The 22,237-nt window shown below is 44.0% G+C and overlaps 2 protein-coding genes across 2 annotated transcripts in view; both read left to right on the top strand.

The window, feature by feature from the left end:
- On the top strand, positions 1-9,303 carry hacd2 (3-hydroxyacyl-CoA dehydratase 2). The gene is made up of 7 exons (XM_024389687.1): positions 1-177; positions 1,871-1,988; positions 3,157-3,175; positions 3,768-3,856; positions 4,322-4,443; positions 5,507-5,685; positions 8,726-9,303. The coding sequence occupies exons 1-7, from the start codon at positions 53-55 to the stop codon at positions 8,803-8,805; spliced, it is 732 nt and encodes a 243-aa protein (XP_024245455.1). The 5' UTR covers positions 1-52; the 3' UTR covers positions 8,806-9,303.
- Positions 9,304-21,074: 11,771 nt separating this feature from the next.
- Positions 21,075-22,237, top strand: part of LOC112224860 (adenylate cyclase type 5-like) — a 131,423-nt gene continuing 130,260 nt past the window's right edge. The window contains exon 1 of the mRNA XM_042306910.1: positions 21,075-22,055. Within this exon, the coding sequence (XP_042162844.1) occupies positions 21,105-22,055 (951 nt within the window). The 5' untranslated portion in view covers positions 21,075-21,104. The remainder of the gene's footprint in view (positions 22,056-22,237) is intronic.

Genomic DNA, 22,237 nt, shown 5'->3' with positions numbered 1-22,237 from the left:
ATACTAGTACCATCCGGCACACTTATCCGGCAGCGCCAAGTGGGGTTCAGTCATGTCGGCACCTGCTATGGGGACCACGAAGACGGCGCACAGTGATGTGGCCCCGAAGAAAAAGAGGGGACCGGGTGCACTGGCTACGGCGTATCTGGTTATATATAACGTGGTTATGACAGCTGGGTATGTACATAATTCTGATACACTTCTTGTTGTAGGCTACTTAACGACAATTGGGTGCAAGGGTGCATGAAATGCCAGAGTGAATGGCTTGGGAAGAAGACACGCGCCTGTTACGAGACTCGATCCCGAACTGTTTTTATGGATATGTTGCACAATAATGCCTCGTTTCATTGTGCTGCCTTCAGCTGCACTGTAGCAATTCAACTCAGCCACACACTGAACTTCTGTGTTGTTACTTTGTAACCGACTTCGTCGGGAATGTATCAATTGTCAGTGTCTTTGGTTACATTGTTGCCGAATGCGCGTCTAAAATACTCTGCAATTATGTTGCCTAGAGTTTAAAAAATAAATACATTTTTGTATTGCTTTGACTAAAATGTGCTGGCAATATCTCTGATTTTCACTTAGGTTATTATGACACAAAGTTGTTGTGAAGGAAATCCCATAGGGCGGCGCACAATTGATCCAGCGTCGTCCGGGTTTGACCGGTGTAGGCCGTCATTGTACATAAGAATTAGTTCTTAACTGACTTGTCTAGTTAAATAAAATGTACTGTAATCCCGTGAATGGTGTATTTCAAGAAACAATTGGCGCCCACGGTGTCATTATGTACAATTATAGTTATTGTTCTATACTGCATGTAGTTTCAATCTAATCATAATTGGTTACATTAAATACATATTTGTATTGCTTTGACAAAAATGTTATGGCAATATCTCTGATTTCACTTAGGTTATTATGACACAAAGTTGTTGTGAAAGAAATTGCACAAGTGCAGAATTATGGATGCTATCCCATCCTGACCAGTTAGGTGACTTTACACAACCTGGTCTCAAAGCATTTTGTATTATTGAGTATGTAAATGCAAGACACAGCATTTGGTATGATATGCTACATTTCGTATGGTATGTTACAAATTACAATTCGTATTATATGTTATGAATTTGAAAAATGTACCATATGTTACGGATTTGCTAAATGTATGAGAAGTTACAAATTCTAGCTAGATGGCTAATGTTAGCTAGGCTAGGGGTTAGGGTTAAGTTAGGTTAAAGGGTTAAGTGAAGGGTTAGCTAAGTAGTTGTAAAGTAGCTAAAAAGTAGTTGAAAAGATGCTAAAGTTGACGTTCCCGTTATACTCCCACTCATCTACCCCTACCAACCACCCTCCTTTCTTTGTTTGCCTTAAGTAACCATTGTCTTATGTAACTATACCAAACTTCATACTAAATTGAGTGTAATGAATTTACTTACAGAGTAATATGAAATGCTTCCCCCCTCTGTTTCCTGTCTGGTGAGGTGATATTTGCCCTGTGTCATACTTTCTCTGTCTATTGAATACCAGCTACAGTGGGGTACATCCCACCTTTTCAGGAGCTATGTAGCCTGCTCAGTTTCTATGACTTTATTTAGTAGATGAGTTTCTATCTGTTGAAAACCTCAGTCACTCATACCAATCATGCCTATTCAAGTATATTATTATGCAGATGCAGATAGAAGTATCTATGTATTGGGCCTCCGTTCTACGTGGTTGGACTGTTTTGCTTTACCCTGTCCTCTAAGAGCAAACTGAGGCTATTCTTTTATATCAGAAACATATTCCCACCTAGGACTCCTTGGACAATAGTGCCATTTGTTACTGAGTGGACTATCCTGGCTAAATGACCTAAATGAAAATCTGTGCGTTCTTCCAGGTGGCTGGTCATAGCCGTGGGCCTGGTGCGGGCCTACTTGGCCAGAGGCAGCTACCATGGCCTGTACTACTCTATAGAGAAACCACTGAAGTTTTTCCAGACCGGAGCTCTTCTGGAGGTGAGTGGCTGTAGGCCAAGAGTGCAATCGTTATGCCGATTCTGTTGCAAAACGTTTTGCAACAGGAAACGTTTACTCTAAACTAAAAATACAGACGAGAGTTTCTATTGGACAAATTCAGGTAGGTCCCTCCCTGTTTCGTTCCATTTGCTTCCGTTTGGTTCTTAAACAGTAAATGGTTTCCGTAATGAATACCCCCCGAGTCTCTGTTGTATAGGTCAGACCTGGGTCATGTTCATTAGGTACACTAGCAAAACGTTATTCGGTAGTGCCCCCCCCAATTTAAAAACATTAACAAACTTACAACAATGTATTTTTATACTTTGTTGAGGGGAAATATACTTGCTATGATTGTGATATGTTGTTGTATCACCTAGCAATCTTAAGATGAATGCACTAGTTGCTCTGGATAAGAGCGCCTGCTAAATGACTAATAACAACATGTGAATTTCACTCCCTTCCAAATGTTCTCTCCCCACTGAATATGAGCTTTTATTCAGAGAAGGGTAAATAGAACAGACTCATCGCTTTCTGTGGGTGGTGAGTTGGTTATGTCCCCTACTGTACGAATACAACTTAATGGCAGGAATGTTTAATCTCACAGTGCTGTTACATTTTTAAAAAATATAATAAGTCCTCCATAGTGACTGGCCTTGGCCTTTCCCCTCTTCCACCTCTGTCCTACTCTACTCAGTACGAATACCTAGTAGGGTGTTAGTGTGATCCTCTCCAGCCAGCCATACTGTAACACAGAGATAAGGATTAGGCCTAGTGGAACTCCAGCTCTGTCTACCGGGTAATTGACCTCTCAGTCATACTAACTCCAATCATTCATAAAAACGTCTTCAAACACGGGCCATTTCCTGTGCTGTGATTAGGTTTAGAGACTAGTGTAGGCTTTTGTCTATTCCTTGACTAGTGGAAAGAACTGTATTGGTGCACATATCTATTGTGTTCCAACAACCATCTTATTTACATTTTTAACCATGGTTCATTGAAGAACAATTTGAGGAATTTTTACATACAGTATATCGTAGCTGTGTTATAGCAACATTATTATGACAATGCAGCTTGAGTATTTATTTAGGAAATGATATTATTGCATGTTTAGTATGTTCACTGACCATGTGTTGTGTTTATGTATTACGTTATTTTCCTTTCCCCTCAGGTATTGCACTGTGCAGTAGGTAAGTTCATTCTTCTGCTCCTGTTGAAAGTCCCATACAGGTTCAAGGGTGACCACATAGTGGTATTTCTTTATGACTAAACCAGGCATGTGGAGCTATAGGCCTACTACAAAAAGCCATTCCCTCAGCTCAGAGTCTATACAGAAGATGGTGGATAAGCTAAGCCTGATAACAGCCTGGCCCTGCTACGTTGTGGTCGTGGCGTTCCCGGTTCACAGTCCACTACTCATTATCTGGGATTTAAAGCTAAACCTGACCTTTCACATACTGCAGCTGTCTGTCCACTCCTGGTCTTGTTCTCTGCTACTCTCTACTGGCCAAACACCGATGCCACACCATAGCATGTATTCTCATGTACTATAGAGTTATACAGTTGAATGCTACTGTATTTGAATGAGCTAATATTGCTACTGTGCATTAGGTTTTGCTACCTATTTATCATTCTTTGTAGCATACTTTTTTATTTGTAGTCAACTCTTGATTGGCTAATTGAAATCCTATAATTTTCTCCATATCACTGTGCTCTAAAACATGGTAAAACTGATGTGAGGTGATACATCTTCTCTAACCGTTGTGTTGTCTTCTGCTCCAGGGATCGTGCCGTCCTCAGTAGTTTTAACAGGGTTTCAGGTCTTGTCACGAGTCTTCCTCACCTGGGCCGTGACACACAGTGTTCGAGAGGTACGTCTCTTCTCTTTCTCTTATCCCTTATCTCTATGTGCATCAGTGTCAATCAATCAATGGCATTTATTTCTAAAGTCCTTTTTACGTCAGCAGTTGTCTTCGTCCCAAAGAAAGAGCTTTGCGGAGACACTAAGGTCTGTGAGCCTGAAATAGTAAACATGCTTGAAACCAACATGGTGAATAACACTGACATGATTGTGAGCGCTGAAACATTCAAACTTTCTATATGTTTGTGAGCATTTGAATCTATGTTAACTTACCAAGACTGAGTTTAGCTTTTTAACTTGTGCTGACTTGTGTCTCTGTCTCCATGCCTGTCATGAGATGCAAAGTTACTATAGAATGCTGTATGTAGTGGGTGCTACAAACTGCACGATTCTACCATAACCCCGTCTATTTCCTGCTAGAGTGCTTCTTGTTTCCCACCCTCATGCTTGTCTGGTGCCTGTGTGGTCCCTACAGGTCCAGAATGAAGACAGTGTCCTGCTCTTTGTGTCAGCCTGGACCATCACAGAGATCATCCGTTACTCCTTCTACACTTTCAGTCTGCTCAACCACCTGCCCTACCTCGTCAAATGGGCACGGTAAGGCTCACATAATGAAATAGAACACAGTCATTATATTGAATATATGATATCAGTTTTTGAATGCATTATGTATCTCTATGGCATAACCCTGGCGCCGGAGAAGAAGGCTGAAGTTTTACATGTGCCCAAACAATTGTGTTTTTTGTTTGTTTCTTTGCGTTGTTTGTAACTTATTTTTTACATGTCAATTTTATTTCTTATTCTTATCTGTTTTTTTTTAACTGCATTGTTGGTTAGTATGTATTCTGTGCATGTGACTAATAACATTTGATTTGACTTGGACAGGTGGATGACACAGGCACTCACATTTAATCAAATAGGATGTCATAAATACAGTGTAATGATCTGTGTTGTTTGAATACGTGGGTCCAAAAACACCCCTCTATTTATTCACTAAAAGTCTAAGGCCATAAAGCAACATTCAGGGTTGAAAGCAGTAAAACAAAAGCAATATTTTAAATGGTAGGGAAACTTTGACTTTATCCCTGGAGGCTTTCTTATTCTATATGTGTCCATGGAAGTTAAATATAGAATGATGGAACATGGGAGTGTTTGAAACTGTTATGACACTCCACCTCCATAATATTTTTTTTCTCAGTCACAACCATGGCAACAAAGTCTTAACGAGCTCCAGTAGCCTACTGGTGGGACCTTCTTTTGTTGCCGGGTAGAAAATGTTGATGAATCTTCTCCCAATGTCAGACAATGTTCTGGTGCTTTGCTCTTTTCACATTCAATTGGCTTTTCAAAGGCAGATTGAGGTATATGACGGGTAGCGTCACGTAGGTGAGAAATTAAACTAAGGGTGCCAAGATTAGCCTCAGTGATTTAGATCAGGTCTCACTACATTACTATGCAATACTAATGATAATACAATGTTACTATTGTAATATACAGCGTTAATACTACAAGCAACTTGTAAAATGTAAAGTGTTATCTTCATGAGCTACCCATTTGGTGTGCTAGTCCCTGTTTACCAGTGATGCCTCCTCTCCCTCTTTCCAGTAGCTAAATGGTGACAATAAAGGGTTTCTATAAAAATGAAATAAAATCTCTCCAGGTACACATTCTTCCTAGTGCTGTACCCCATGGGAGTAACTGGCGAACTGCTGACTGTCTATGCAGCCCTGCCCTACGTTCAGAAGACAGGCCTCTACTCTGTCACCCTTCCCAACAAGTACAACTTCTCATTCGACTACCACACCTTCCTCATCCTCACCATGGTCTCCTACATTCCATGTAAGTCTCTCTCCTACCCACCACAATTCACCACTGATGTACAGTACTACTGTAGCTGGGTTGTTCCACGAATAGAGTACATTTTGCATCCCTTTGATATTCTAAGTAGAAATTGTTCACCAATATTGCATTTTAAAAGCCTGTTATATTAAATGAAGTGACCACATAGAAAATTCAATAAATCTGATTTTTCTATATGAAAAAAGACTTGCTAAAGTACCTTCGTCATGTTTTTCCGACTTCTAGGACGATTTTTAACCCACTTAACCACAACATTTCAAGTTTTCACCATCATTGTGAAGCCGTAGTTATATTCTTGCTTTGACAGTCATTTCTGAAGATTTTTATTGATTTCATCATGTGATTAATTTACATGTGTCCCTCATTTTAAGGTCAACCCTGTTACGTGAACTGAACATTTTTCTGGTGTTTTATGGTGGAAAACTGTGTGTCAAGCATAACATGTCAACCCTGTTACCCATAGATAGGCTAGACATTTTTTAACCTCTACTGGATCGGTGTCCCTAAACCGGGATGGTTGTTGCTCAATATGCGATTAATGTGACCGGAAAACTTTGTATACAACATACAACTTTACGGGACATAGACATGTTTTATATGGGCAGAATATAATTTAAGCTGTTAATCTAGTTGCAGTGTCTGATTTTACAGTAGCTATTACAGAAAAACAATACCATGTTTTGAGGATAGTGCACAACAACAAAACACTTTTACCACAGCAACTGGTTTGATTTAATCTCCTCTGAAGGTAAATAATGTACTTAAATTCACTAATCTTGCTCTGATTTGTCATCCTGAGGGTCCCAGAGATAAAATGTAGCATAGTTTTATTTGATAAAATCCATTTTATATTCAAAAGTAGGAACTAGGGTCTACAGTTTGACCCCACTGCTGTCTCTGGCTCCACACCCACCCTGCCCGGCCATCTAGATGTGTGAAAGTTGGTGTATTTTCTGTAGGGAAGCTAATGATTCATGTATGAGATTCCTGGGAGTGTAAACGTAAATGTTTTATTACCATAGCATTGTTGTATGTTCTTTATAGTTATGTACTTGAAAATGTATAAATTGACCAATTCGGCACATTTGGGTAAACTCCTGGCAGACTTGATACAAAATATTGTGTAGTAATGTAATTATTCACTGGATCAGTCTGACACTTTGCACACACACTGCTGCCACCTTGTGGACAAAATCTAAATTACACCTAGGATCCTAACTCTATGGCTATTCTCTTGCATTTCAAAATAGAAAACGTATGTTTTTTTGTTTGTATTCTACCAGATTAGATCTACCAGATCTAATGTGTTATTCTCCTACATCCATTTCACATTTCCACAAACTTCAGTGTTTCCTTTCAAATGGTATCAAGAATTTGCATATCCTTGCTTCAGGTCCTGAGCTCCAGGCAGGAAGTTAGATTTGGGTGTGTAATTTTAGGTGATTTTTTTTTTAAAAAGGGTCTGTTCCTTTTAAAAAATATATTAAAAAACATGTGAAGCTTGCATTCAATTGCCCCTCCCGGGTTGCACACAAGCTTCCATTCCTCCTGTCACAAGGGGTTTTATGGCTGACTTTTAAGATGAAAACCTCAACCTTGTCAGTTGGTACTGTTACAGTCAAGCCTGTTTCTTTAATGCCGCTTTATTGGCAATTACTATAGTCTTTTTATTTGATTTAACCCCTGAGATGGGGGAACATGTTTTTTTATGGAGTTGAACATATGCTCTTTAAGACAGAATGTTAAAATTAGGTGATTTAAAACCATTTTTGTTTTTACCAAGTTACACTACCCAAAATGCACTCTATTCGTGGAAAGACCTAGCTATGTCTAAGGTGAATCAGCTTTGTGCTGTGAATTGTAATATTCTACCTTACACTTCGTGCTTGCTTACTCTAGATCAGGGGTCTCCAACAGGTAGATTGCGAGCTCAGCCCACCTACGAGTAGCTCACCAATCAAATCTGAAAGTACTTGCCTTTTTTTCATGTGTTCCATGGCAAACTGTCATAAACATAAAGCTCCCAGCTACTATCCAATCAAAGCCACATTGACATTATCCCACCTCTGGTTAGCCACTATTGGCTTAAAGTTAAACGTAACACAATATTTGCCAATTCATTTCCATCAATATTGCCTGTGTCTGTTTGGTGCGAGTTTGTCTATCAGTCCGTAAATAGCCAGGTAGTGAAAACCGGCGTCTTGTGGGTAGACGGAAAGACGTTCCATATAAACTTTCTCCATTATGTGTACACTGCAAAGAAGGCTGACAGAACGATATATATTCATTGTATCAATTTTGGTGGCCATTGTATTGCAAACTCTGCCATGACATTTTCTGAAACATTTGTCCTAACAGCAGAAACCTTTCTAGACTGACACATTCCTCTCTTGATAGATGCTCAATTAATGGGGAATTACACCCCAAAAAATCTACATTTTGTTATTTATCTTCTTCTTCCGTACTTCAAAAATGTGATTAAAGCATTGATGTGGACTCGGAACATACATTTTCATTTTTTCTGTATGTATAATTGTTATATTGAGAGTAAAAAAACTACAATCAAACTGAGAAAATAGAATTCTGGAAAATACAAAGATAATTTGATGGGGCCTGTCATGCTAAATACTGTTTATTAACCATAATATTACCAGGAACAGTATATTGACAGAACACATCTCTTCTATACCATGGCCCCAGGGAAGAGTTTCAGGGTAGAGGAGAATGATGTGCCTATTTGAAAGCCTTAAAAAAAAGAGTAGCTGGAGACGTTTCATTTAAAAAAAAGTACCTTTCATGCTAGAAAAGGTTGTATACTCCTGCTATAGATCTTATGAGGACCCATTTTAGCATTCATCATTTTATGAAACCGCTCATGAATTCATTGTTTGGAAGAGGAAAAAATGGTTTTATAATAGCACTGTAAAAATCCCATGTATTACTGTCAACACACTTAAATTGATAGTTCTGAGTATGACTCTATGGTTCCTTGTTGTTGATCTGACTGTTTTCTTTCCAGTGTTTCCTCAGCTCTACTTCCACATGATGCGTCAGAGGAAGAAAGTCTTGTGCCATGTGGAGGAGTACAAAACAGAGTAAACAAACACAATGACACACAGCAGCCTGATCACTTCATGACACGGGCAGGAATGGAAAAAGATGAGAACCTTTTAAATTGGCCAAGCATGTTTTTTTTATATATATTTTTTATTTTTTATGTCTGCTTGTTGAAATATCATAGAAAGCCATCTCTTTTTCAGATCAAGAAAATAACATGGGGAATGGGGATGATCGATCTAACAATGGTTCTTGGTAATCACTTGGGTCAGTTTTGGACTGTTGCCTGGTTAATCAGATGCTCATTTACAGTATACAAACTGCTTTTTGTTTTCTTTATAAGCCTTATGGTCCCTGGTCAAAAGTTGGACACTATATTGGGAATCAAGTGTAATTTGGGATGCAGAAATGCTTTGTGCTCAAATGCTTTGACTCTCAACTGAGCACTATGTCTGTTAAATGATTTGAGTCATTTATTTTTTATCTGCAGAACTTCTGATCAAATTCCCTGTTTTGGTGTAATAAAACTATTTTATTTTATTCTGTGTTTACATAGTTTTCTTTTCAAATACTCAAGTACTAACTGAAGTAACTGAGTGCTTATTGTCATAAGATAGGTTCTTGCTTTTATGTTTAGGATTTTTTTTGTTGTTGAGTATTTGGACCATTGGGTTTCTTTACATTAATATATTAATGTTGATTGTGGGTTGGTTATTGATTTGTAGGGGTCGGCCTCCATGACCTAGAGTGGATAGTACGTTGATAGGTGGACCAGTTGTAAATGTACTTTTGCTTTCTTTTGTATATTTTCAGAGGAAACTCAATTATTTGATTTAAGCTTTAAAACTAAAGGTTGTCTTCGTGTGACGTTGGACCAAGACACTGCTGGACATTGCTTTGAAAACGTATTGAAGAGCTAACCATCCACCAGCCATTTCTGACTATTTATTCATTTTTTAAATTAAAGGTCTGTGTTGAACTATGTTAGGGTGCCAGGACATGAACTGATCGACAGGAAGCTTGCGTAGACACGGGAGCCAATTGAATTACAGAGCTTGTAGTCATGCATTTCCAATTAGTTAAATCTAACAACAAACAGAGAGAGCTGGGAGTCAGTCCAGTACAGTACAGTTTCTGTGTGTGGTTCAGAGTTTCTTTCCATCTCCCTGGCTTAGAAGTTAACAGAGAAATTATTGTGCATATGAGTACATTGTAAAAAGCTGAAAGGTATTCATTTGGATGTGAACAGTAACTGCACTGCACGAGCATTGACTGCTCAAAGAACCAGATTTTTGTTTCAGCTACTAAATTGTTGTAGAACCATTTTTAAGTCCACAAAATGTAGTTTTTCTTTCACAATTGTTCTACAACAATTTAGTAGCTGAAATTAAAATCTGGTTCTTTGAGCAGTCAATGCTCATGCAGTGCAGTTACTGTTCACATCCAAATGAATACCTGTTAGGCTAAAAAAAAAGTGTCCAGGTTGTGTTTGAGTAGTGATCCCTGTCTGTGGGACTGCATCTCTGCATGCAGTTGTAGACATCGATCAGGAGTTACCTCACACTGGCCTGATGTTCTTTGAGCTGCGTATATTTATGATACCCTGAATGATGCTGTGAAAGGCCTACTATATGCAAGGCATTTTTCTCATAAATAATGTCTGTTTCCCTCCTTTTCTCCAAATGTCCCATTGTCCTGGTAGTTGTTGAGTTCCTGTGTTTCTGTTCTTTGTTGACCTTAAATGTAGTCTACACCCCTATGAAAGAGTTGAGCTAGCAATGTGAACTGAAGGTGCCTTTAGTACATCAACAACCACCCAACATTCCAACTAACTTGATTTAACATTCCCCTGGAGTAGAGGACATTTAAGCGTGGCCAGAACTGTTGGAAAAGCTTGTGAGAGGAACGAGTGCTTATGCATATCCCAATTTTGGGATATGTAAATAATGTTATGAATATTATATTAGAATATGTAATGTGCAGTATACAAACCTAACATGAACAGGAATTACATTTACCTGAAAATAACCAATGAATTACATTTATAAAAATAAAATTAAAAGCTGCTGAGTCAACCCAATTGATGGTTACAAAAAAACTGATGTTAAAATGAACCCATGTTTGGGTAATCCAGACAACCAAACATTTTGGGTTATTCACGCAACTCAACTGACTGGGTCAAAATAACCCAGCACGTGTTCTGTCCAATATTTACCTGGCGTTGGGTAACCAAATAACCCACATTGAGTTGTTTTTAACACATCATTTTTTTGAGTGTACATTTGCATGTACCAAAGTGATGATACTTTGGTACAATTTACAGTATGGAAAAAGCATGGCACAATGCTACTCCATCCACCGGTTCTACTCAGCTTTTTGATTCAAACGTTTTGCATGGGGACCAGCAGACTTTGTATAAGTATGATTAGTGATATAACTATATATTTACAATAAACTCGTAACATGGGAAGTAAAACAGATAGTTTTTTTCTCTCTATTTTGAGGATTGTTTTAATGATCCACATCTGTGATCTGATTACTGTACTTGTGTGTCTGTCTGAGTGTGTATGTGAGAGAGCGATGACACAGTACTGATGTGGAACACATGCATTTACCACTCACATGATGGCAGTAGTGTTCTATGCCAAAGCTATGTAGGATGTTACAGTTGTACCCTTTCCCTCTAGATAAATGACTATATTCAGACACATTTTGCCAGTGCACGTGTGGACGACTGCTTTAGCAGGGTAACTTTATCTCATAAATCTGATTCCTGTTGTTCTATATTGACCACCACGCCCCTTATGTACATCAACACTGAGGTACCGAAACGCATGCTGATGCTGCACACAGGCCAGGGTCACTGCATTTCCAGTATGTCCAGGTACATGCAAAGACATCCGTTTCCATTGGAAGAAATGGGGTGAGTCTTTTGTTTTCACGAACGCCTATTGAATACAGGTGTCGTGACGTTGTATTAGTTAATGTGACGACTGTTGCTCATGGAATGATTACAAGTTTATAATTACGTGATTAACTGAATCAAGCAATTATTAACTCATTAACCTGAGGCACCATGGGAAAACTAGTTTTTTATTGAGTGTCTATTTCCCAAATTAGCTCAAAGAATATCAGAATATCGATTTTACAACAGCCGCTAATTAACCAGTTACCTCTACAATCTCGTTCTGAACGTCGTATAGCCCGTGAATCTGCACGGACCCGGGTCTCACCAATGAGTTCGTACCACACCAATCTTAGTTGAATATTTACTTTTCTAAAAAGCTAAAATGATGATAAAAGATACACATAGACAAAACACATTATAGTCTATTGATTAGAACTTAGTATAACGGGCCAACACACTATGGCGCGTGTTACCCACAATGGGAATTTCAAAAGAGAGTGAAAAACAAGAAGTACATAAGAGAAATATACATTTGGGTGAATTTGTCAGCTATGCTATTCTACCCCTAGCCTTGCCCAAACTGCCGCTCTTATGGGTCAGAATATAATGATGTAATTACGTGGGAATGATCTCTGGGGATTCTCTGCGTAGGCCTTCAGCTGTTCGATGACACGCTACTCCGGCGCACCTCTCTGACCGTCTTCCCGGTGTCGGTGTCCTTTTTGGCCTAGGAGTCTGTTCCCTCACCCCTTTCTCTGGAAGGGGTCTTCTGAGGACAGACAGCTCTGTAGCTCAGAGCTCCCAGCATAGGAATGAAACCCTTTAGATACCACGATTCGATGGGAGATGGAGGCTAGGTGGTTCAACTTGAATTCACCCGCTTAGACACAGCTACTCATCCGTAGCTTGGGTAGAAAAGGATTTCTTTGTCCTTAAACTTGCGTTGCGTTCTGGGTTTGTTGACTTTTTAAGACCCTGCTGCAGCTGGGGTCACGTAGTCTTATTGTAAATTCTATACTCACAAGTTTTATACCCTTGGGTCAGAAGTGGGCTAGCCGTCTTTAGGGCAATTCTCTGGGTGTACCAAGCTAATGAGGCAAGGGCTAGATTTTTCTCAAATCCCATTTTAGACAACTACTTTAACATTTCATCCTCCCCAAAACATTCTCTTTGATTTGGATATTTTCCATACAACGTACAATGTATAAACATCAAACATATACTAGGAAAACCCTTCACATTACAATGTTTTTGTAATAACGTAATCTATTAACCTTTAATAACAGAACAAAAATGACATACATTTTCATAGTCCATCTATCGTCATGACCACCATTGTGGCTGATGAAAACCATTGTTCCAAAGTCCCTTTAGTTCATGTTTAATGTTCTGAGGCTGGTTCTCTATAGTGACAGGACAAAGGAATTTTAATGTGGCCTGAGATGTACCAGGGGTGTGGGGGCCATAAAACCCCCCCACGTCTTCAGACCCCTAGATCTCTCCTCCTCTGTTGGGGTTGAGAGATAATCTGTAGGGTTGTGGTCTCCTCTAACCTGACCTGATCAAGACAGTCATGACACAGGTTTAATCCTCACTGTGATTCCCACAGTAATATAACTGTTCATCTGTAATGCTCCGGGTGTCGTGGGTGTGGAGTCAAATGCAGGAAACAGAGATTTCAATGCTGTGCGTCTTTTAATAGCGCTTAACACACCACAGGGTGCTCACAAAAGTAACGTTCCAAACACAACAGAGCCGAAGGTTACATAGAAATAATCCCGCACAACAACCAGGCGGGCCGGCTGTCTAATAAAGACAAACTAATTAACCCTACACAGGTGCTACCACTAAACATACAAGGAGGGGGAGGAAAAACAATCAGTGGCAGCTAATAGACCGGTGACGACGACCGCCGAGCGCCACCCGCCCGGGAAAAGGAAACACCCTCGGTCGGACTCGTGACAGTACCCCCCTGACGCGCGGCTCCCGCAGCGCGCCGACACCGGCCTCGAGGTCGCCCCGGAGGACGAGGTGCAGGGCGATCCGGATGGAGGCGATGGAAATCCCTCAACATGGAGGGATCCAAGATGTCCCCCACCGGTACCCAGCACCTCTCCTCCGGACCGTACCCCTCCCAGTCCACGAGGTACTGCAGGCCCCTCACCCGGCGCCTTGAGTCCAGAATGGCCCGGATCGTGTACGCCGGGGTCCCCTCGATGTCCAGAGGGGGAGGGACCTCCGGTACCTCACTGTCCTGCAGGGGACCAGCCACCACCGGCCTGAGGAGAGACACATGAAACGAGGGGTTAATACGATAATAGGAAGGGAGTTGTAATCGATAACACACCTCGTTTATTCTCCTCAGGACTTTAAAGGGCCCTACACACTGCGGACCCAGCTTCCGGCAGGGCAAGCGGAGAGGTAGGTTTCGGGTCGAGAGCCAGACCCTGTCCCCCGGTACAAACACGGGGCCCTCACTGCGGTGGCGGTCAGCACTCCTCTTCTGCCGTCCACTCGCTTGTCGTAGAGAGTCCTGGACGGCCCTCCAGGTCTCCTTGGAGCGCTGTACCCATTCCTCCACCGCAGGAGCCTCGGTCTGGCTCGGATGCCATGGTGCCAGGACCGGCTGGTACCCCAACACACACTGAAAAGGGGACACGTTAGTAGAGGAGTGGCGTAGTGAGTTCTGAGCCATTTCAGCCCAGGGAATGTATCGTGCCCACTCCCCTGGCCGATCCTGGCAATACGACCGCAGAAACCTACCCACCTCCTGGTTCACTCTCTCCACCTGCCCATTACTCTCGGGGTGATAACCGGAGGTCAGGCTGACGGAGACCCCCAAGCGTTCCATGAACGCTCTCCATACCCGAGACGTGAATTGGGGGCCCCGATCAGAAACGATGTCCTCCGGCACCCCGTAGTGCCGAAAGACATGGGTGAATAACGCCTCCGCAGTCTGTAGGGCTGTAGGGATACCGGGCAACGGGAGGAGACGGCAGGACTTAGAGAACCGATCCACAATCACTAGAACCGTGGTGTTCCCCTGAGACGGCGGAAGATCGGTCAGGAAATCTATGGACAGATGTGACCATGGCCGCTGTGGAACGGGGAGGGGTTGTAGCTTCCCTCTAGGAAGGTGCCTAGGAGCCTTACTCTGAGCGCACACTGAACAGGAGGAGACATAACCCTTAACGTCTTTAGCCAACGTAGGCCACCAATACCTCCCCCGAAGGCTCCCCACTGTCCTCGTCACCCCAGGGTGACCCGAGGAGGGTAGGACGTGAGCCCACCGAATCAGTTTGTCCCGAACACCAAGCGGCACGTACCTTCGCCCCGCTGGACACTGAGGAGGCGCGGGTTCAGCCCGTAACGCCCGCTCGATGTCCGAGTCCACCTCCCATACCACTGGGGCTACCAACTTTGAGGCGGGAAGGATGGGAGTTGGTTCGGTGGACCCATCCTCCGTGTCGTAAAGGCGGGACAGTGCGTCAGCCTTTACGTTCTGGGAGCCCGGTCTATAAGACAAAGTAAACCGGAACCGGGTGAAGAAGATGGCCCACCTTGCCTGACGTGGGTTAAGTCTCCTAGCTGCCCGAATATACTCCAGATTCTGGTGGTCGGTCCAGATGAGAAAGGGGTGCTTAGCCCCCTCAAGCCAGTGTCTCCACACCTTCAGTGCCTTAACCACCGCTAGCAACTCCCGGTCCCCCACATCATAGTTACGCTCCGCTGGGCTGAGCTTCCTTGAGAAGAAAGCGCAGGGGCAGAGTTTTGGTGGCGTACCCGAGCGCTGTGATAGCACGGCACCCAACCCAGCCTCGGACGCGTCCACCTCCACTATGAATGCTAGAGAGGGGTCCGGATGCGCCAACACGGGCGCATCAGTGAACAGCGCCTTCAACTTGTTGAATGCTCCGTTCGCCTCGGCTGACCACTGCAAACGCACCGGGCCCCCCTTCAGCAGTGAGGTAATGGGAGCCGCTACCTGGCCAAAACCCCGGATAAACCTCCGGTAGTAGTTGGCAAAACCCAAAACCGCTGCACCTCCTTTACCGTGGTCGGAGTCGGCCAATTACGCACGGCACTAATGCGGTCACCCTCCATCACTACCCCCGAGGTGGAAATGCGATATCCCAGAAAAGAGACGGCTCGTTTAGAGAACACGCATTTCTCAGCCTTGACGTATAGGTCATGCTCCAGCAGTCTACCAAGCACTTTGCGCACCAGAGACACATGCGCGGTGTGAGTGGCCGAGTAGATCAGAATGTCATCGATATAAACAACCACTCCCTGCCCGCACAGGTCCCTGAGAATCTCGTCTACAAAGGATTGAAAACGGCTGGAGCATTTTTTAACCCATACGGCATGACGAGGTACTCATAGTGGCCTGATGTAGTACTAAATGCGGTTTTCCACTCGTCTCCCTTCCGAATACGCACCAGACTATACGCGCTCCTGAGATCCAGTTTTGTGAAGAACTGCGCTCCGTGGAACGATTCCACCGCCGTAGCGATGAGAGGTAGAGGGTAACTATACCCCACTGTGATGGCGTTTAGACCTCTATAATCGATACACGGACGCAAACCTCCCTCCTTTTTCCTCACAAAAAGAAACTCGAGGAGACGGGTGAAATGGAGGGCCGAATGTACCCCTGTCCCAGCGACTCCGTGACATATGTCTCCATTGCCAACGTCTCCTCCTGGGACAGCGGGTACACGTGACTCTTGGGAAGCGCAGCGTCTACCTGGAGATCTATCATACAATCCCTTCCCGGTCGATAAGGTGGTAATTTAGTCGCTTTCACTTTACTGAAAGCGATTGCCAAATCGGCATACTCGGGGGGAATGCACACCGTGGAACCCTGGTCTGGACTCTCCACCGACGTGGCACCGATGGAAACTCCCAAACACCTTCCAGAACACTCCTCTGACCACCCCTGGAGAACCCCCTGTCTCCACGAAATTTTAGGATTGTGCCGGGCCAACCAGGGAGTCCCCAGCACCACTGGAAACGCAGGCGAATCAATAATAAAGAAACTGATACGCTCCCTATGATTCCCCTGCGTCACCATGTCCAGTGGGACCGTGGTCTCCCTGACCATCCCTGACCCTAATGGCCGGCTATCTAGGGAGTGCACGGGGAAGGGAGAATCTATCGGCACCAGCGGAACCCCTAACTTAAGGGCGAGTCCGCGATCCATAAAGTTCCCAGCTGCGCCTGAATCGACTAGCGCCCTATGCTGGGAAGAGGGAAAAAGTGAAGGAAAAAGGTTAAGACAAACATGTGGCCAACAAGGGGTTCTGGGTGAGTTTGATGCTGACTCACCTGGGGTGACCGAGAAGCGTTCCGCCTGCCATCTCTACTCCCAGACGGACCCCAGCACCGATCAGACGTGTGTCCTCTCCGACCACAGTTGGTGCAGGGAAGGCCTCCTCCTCCGGTACCCCTCGGCGCAGCCCCTCCCAACTCCATCGGAATGGGAGCAGAGGGGCTGGGTGGTGGAATGCACAGGACCCTCTCTGAACGCCCGCGGGCAGCCAGCAGATTATCCAGTCGAATGGACATGTCAATCAGCTGATCCAGTGACAGAGTGGTGTCCCGACACGCTAACTCCCGGCGGACGTCCTCTCGGAGACTACACCTGTAGTGGTCCATGAGGGCCCTGTCGTTCCACCCAGATCCGGCTGCCAAGGTCCGGAACTCCAGCGCGTAATCCTGGGCGCTCCTCCTCTCCTGCCTGAGATGAAATAGTCGTTCTCCCACCGCTCGGCCGTCTAGAGGGTGATCAAACACGGCACGGAAGCGGCGGGAAAACTCTGGGTAGTGCTCCCGCGCTGAGTCTGGGCCATTCCAGACTGCGTTCGCCCACTCCAGAGCACGACCCGTGAGGCAGGAGATGAGGACACTCACCCTCTCTGCTCCTGAGGGAGTGGGTCTGATGGTGGCCAGGTATAGCTCCAGCTGAAGCAGAAACCCCTGGCAACCCGCCGCAGCTCCATCATAAGCCTTCGGTAGCGTCAGACGGAGGGTGCTGGAGTCGGGAGATGGAGAGTCCGGAACCGTGGGTGCCGAAGGTGGAGAGAGGAGACCACTCCTCTCCCATCGGTCCATTCTCTCCATCACTTGATCCATCGCGGATCCGATCCGATGGAGGACGGTGGTGTGGTGGAGAACCCGTTCCTCCATCGATGGGAGAGGGTTGGCTGCTGCTCCTGCTGACTCCATTCAATTTGATAGGTGCGGGATTCTGTAATGCTCCGGGTGTCGTGGGTGTGGAGTCAAATGCAGGAAACAGAGATTTCAATGCTGTGCGTCTTTTAATAGCGCTTAACACACCACAGGGTGCTCACAAAAGTAACGTTCCAAACACAACAGAGCCGAAGGTTACATAGAAATAATCCCGCACAACAACCAGGCGGGCCGGCTGTCTAATAAAGACAAACTAATTAACCCTACACAGGTGCTACCACTAAACATACAAGGAGGGGGAGGAAAAACAATCAGTGGCAGCTAATAGGCCGGTGACGACGACCGCCGAGCGCCACCCGCCCGGGAAAAGGAAACACCCTCGGTCGGACTCGTGACATCATCGGGAAGCAGCAGAATTAATTATCAAGATGTTGGTAGTTTTTTTAATGCATGGGGCTCCCGAGTGGCACAGCGGTCTAAGGCAATGCATCTCAGTGCTAGAGGCATCACTAAAGACCCTGGTTCGATCCTGGGCTGTATCACAATTGGCCGTGATTGGGAGTTCCATAGGGTGATGCCCAATTGGCCCAGCGTCATCTGGATTAGGGAAGTGTTTGGCCAGGGTAGGGCCCTAAATAAGAATTTGTTCTTAACTGACTTTCCTAGTTAAATAAAGGTTACATTTAAAAAATGACAGATAGTAGGGCTGTCGGAAAGACACGGGCCACGTGCACTGTCCTACTCTGTGTTTTGTGTTCGTTTTGTTCAGAGCCATTTGTTTCACTGACCAACACCGGCAATGATACTGTATGCCATAATGATGGACACTGATGTTGAAACGTGCGATCAAGTTCCCTCCCATTGTGGAGTTTCAGTGGTCCTACTATGCTTGTTTCCAGAATGTCCTGTCCCTGGAAAGTGAAACTAATACACTATCCGCCTTTCAAGAGGTTATGTTAAGAATTAGTAAGACGTCATTGGACACACAGCCAGTGTCATTACGATTTACGATACAAATGCCACATCTAAAACGAGCATGTTCTTAGGACGTGCTGTGTGCAACACGATATAGATAGTAGACACAGTAGCATCTTGTCTCTCCTGGTTGTAATTCATGCAATCGGTTTATCAGGTGACCAAAGAAAAAAACACTGGATATATAAAATGGTTACTTGGTGTGGTTGGGATCTTAGCTTCCTGTTTTTTTATGGCCATATAAGGAGTTATACATGTGACAGAGTAACAGAGAGCTCCTCTCAGCATAAAAAAAACAGTCACCAAACGGTCATATGACAAACATGCCGTTAAAATTGAGGAATTTAGATCGACATGTGGTTTCAAGAGGTTAAACCTATGTAATCCTATGTTCATATCATTACTATCATGGACTATATTATGAGTTGAAATGATAACTGAAAGAGAACAAGTCTGGAAAGTTATTAGAATACAGATTTCGCCCCACCATACTGCTCAACTTGTCTATATCTCACTAACTCAACAAATACCTTGGCCATTTGACTCAAGAATGACATTGACTTGCAAGGTACAGGGCTGTCAACTGAAATTTATAGCAGTCTCCTCCAGGCTTTGGTCTGGAGACCATAAAAGGAAAATGTCCCTTGGTTGCCAGGGTGGCAGAAGTCACACCCACAATCAATTAGGTCTGCTGCACAGGTCATAGCAAAATACACAATTGTCTTCTATTTGCTTATCAATATGCCCCACCAAATAAGCTACATAGGGGTCCAGCAGCACGTCGGGGGTTTAGTTTGCTTTCGCTCGAGGTCCAGCTGTGATCACAGACCCGCCCATTTATCCAAACGCGGGAGACCGCGCAGGAGTCGCGTCTCAAACTGACACGGTCGACAGCCAATGAAAAAAGATTCAAAGTGAAAGTCATACTCTTGCATATCCAATGGGAATGAGCAAAAGGCCGACTTTTCGGAATCAGATTTGGTTGAATGGCAACCCAACAACAACGAGCAGTAAAACCATTGATGCCTGCCTACAACCACAATGCATGACTCCATATCATACCCTACAGGGATTGCGCGCAGAAAAAAAATTAATTCCGGTCAATCGGTCTGAATACTTTACGTTCGACGTTGCAGGAATACAAATAGGGGACGGAATGAGGACCAAATGCTGCGGTATCGTTGGGTGATGTGTGCTGCATGAATCGTATGGATCAAAACTGGATTCGGGGAGTCTTCAGGGATTTAGCAGTTTGTCATACTATGCAGTCATAGGCTAATACTGATGAGAACCGTTTTTTGGATGTCGGTGTGTGGACTTTTGGGTGTGTGGAATTGCGGAGTCTTCCTCCCCTCAGCTCGGCAATGAAAGCGCGCGAGGGTCGTGCTGTGACGGTTTCGTAATTTACATTTCATTTGCATTTGAGTAATTTGGCAGATGCTCTTATCCAGAGCGATGTACTGTAGTGAGTGGATACATTTTCATATTAATTGTAAGGATGTAACCATCCAAGCAGCGACAAGGCTGCAATAAGATGCACAGGTGTACGACTTCTAGCACTGGATGAGACGCAAAACTAATGTAGCCTAGACGTCAATATGGGATTGTCCACCACAACATCACATTTTTTATTTTCATAATTTTTTAAAATAAAGTGTTTGGGTAACATATTCGCAACGTAATATATGTTTGTATGACCAACTATTGGAGTTGTGTAACGTTTTTATTCCATGGCCTAAATAACAACATTCGGCAACATTTCTGCATACAGAGCTTCATGTTTGGATTATAATTAATTAAAACGAACTTCTCCTGGAAATATATTATCCACCATAGTTGCGTTTGTTGTTATCGTTTATCTCCCATGTGACATTTCTTCCTATTTCATTGATTTTAAGTGATTTTCAGAGCATTTTACCATCTGCTGCCACATTTATCCAAAGTCATGAATAGGCCTATGCATCACAATTTCAACAGTATCCTGGACACACATTTGTTCTACGGTAGTGGACTTCCAACTGGACATATTTAATTGACTTTAAGTCCTCTGATTGTTACCTTACCTCTAGAATTAACCCGTCGCTGATTTACCATGCGTTTCATAGACCTGCCGCCGAGGAAAACATTGTAACAAATGTAACAACATTTGTAACAAGAACAATAGCCTAATTCTTAAAAAGTTTAGGGTCGAGTTGGCTTTCATGAGAAACTTTAAGCAGGCGCGTGTGTGGTTCTGTGCGTTGCTTTTTTTTTTTATCTGAGAAATACCATGTCCCGATCTAACAGTGTTAGCCCGCCCGGAGTCGGTGCGCCTGGGCTGAGGGGAGGGACTGAACTAAGATCAGCTTGGGGCGAGTCTGAGTATATTGCCAACGGATGCCCATACTCGGCTAGATCTCCGAGCAAAATGCTCGCCCGTTCGAACAGCAGATGGACTGAAGGAGATGATGATCCCGACCGACAGCCCAGACCAGGACGAACCACGACAATGGTTAGCAGGGTCAGTTTTAGGTCTAGGTCTGCGTGGCAAGAGCATGGCACTGGAGAGGAGAGCCGAAACAACAACCGATCGTCCCCTAAACACGCAGATGGAGCCGTGGAAGTGAGACCCATATCGGTGGAGTTGGGCTTGGAGGACCGTAGAGTGAAGGGCACCAAACCCGAGGAGGAGGAACTCATGCCCGAAGTTCACATTTCCATGGTCGCGTGCTGCAGCAGCATGATGCAGATTTTCAGATCCAAGAAATTCCAATCGGAGAAGTTGGAGAGGCTGTACCAGCGTTACTTTTTCCGGCTCAACCAGAGCAGTTTGACCATGCTCATGGCCGTTTTGGTGCTCCTGTGCGCGGTCATGCTGACATTCCATTGCGCGGGGGGAGGATGCCGGATAGCTTACGTTGTGGTATTTTCCTTGGCCATCTTACTTATCCTCATCTTGATGATGGTGTGCAATCGGAACGGGTTTCATCAGGATCACATGTGGATAGTCTGCTATGTGGTCATTCTAGTCGTGCTGGTATTACAAGTGATCGGGGTCCTCCTCGTACATCCGCAAAGTGCCTCTGAGGGAATTTGGTGGACAGTGTTTTTTATCCATGTCATTTACACTCTGCTCCCGGTTCGGATGCGGGCTGCCGTTATCACTGGAGTTATGCTGTCTGCCATCCATGTGGTCGGGTCTTGGAAGTTAAACGAAAAGGATGCCTTTGTATGGAAGCAGGTAAGTCCTGCTTTATACATTTCTTATTAGGCGACGCATTTATTACTCATGAATAAACTGATACACGTGAAAGTAACTTTACGCATGGAATAATCTACCAAATATTTTTAGTTTAAAGATGGATTTAGGGGGTGCCTTCCATCAAGTGGCAATGTTATTACGCCAGGTTGGAGCATAATTGC

The sequence above is a fragment of the Oncorhynchus tshawytscha genome, linkage group LG26 (genome assembly GCF_018296145.1).
Source record: "Oncorhynchus tshawytscha isolate Ot180627B linkage group LG26, Otsh_v2.0, whole genome shotgun sequence".
Taxonomy (NCBI): domain Eukaryota; kingdom Metazoa; phylum Chordata; class Actinopteri; order Salmoniformes; family Salmonidae; genus Oncorhynchus; species Oncorhynchus tshawytscha.
This window is presented reverse-complemented; position numbering and strand designations above follow the sequence as displayed.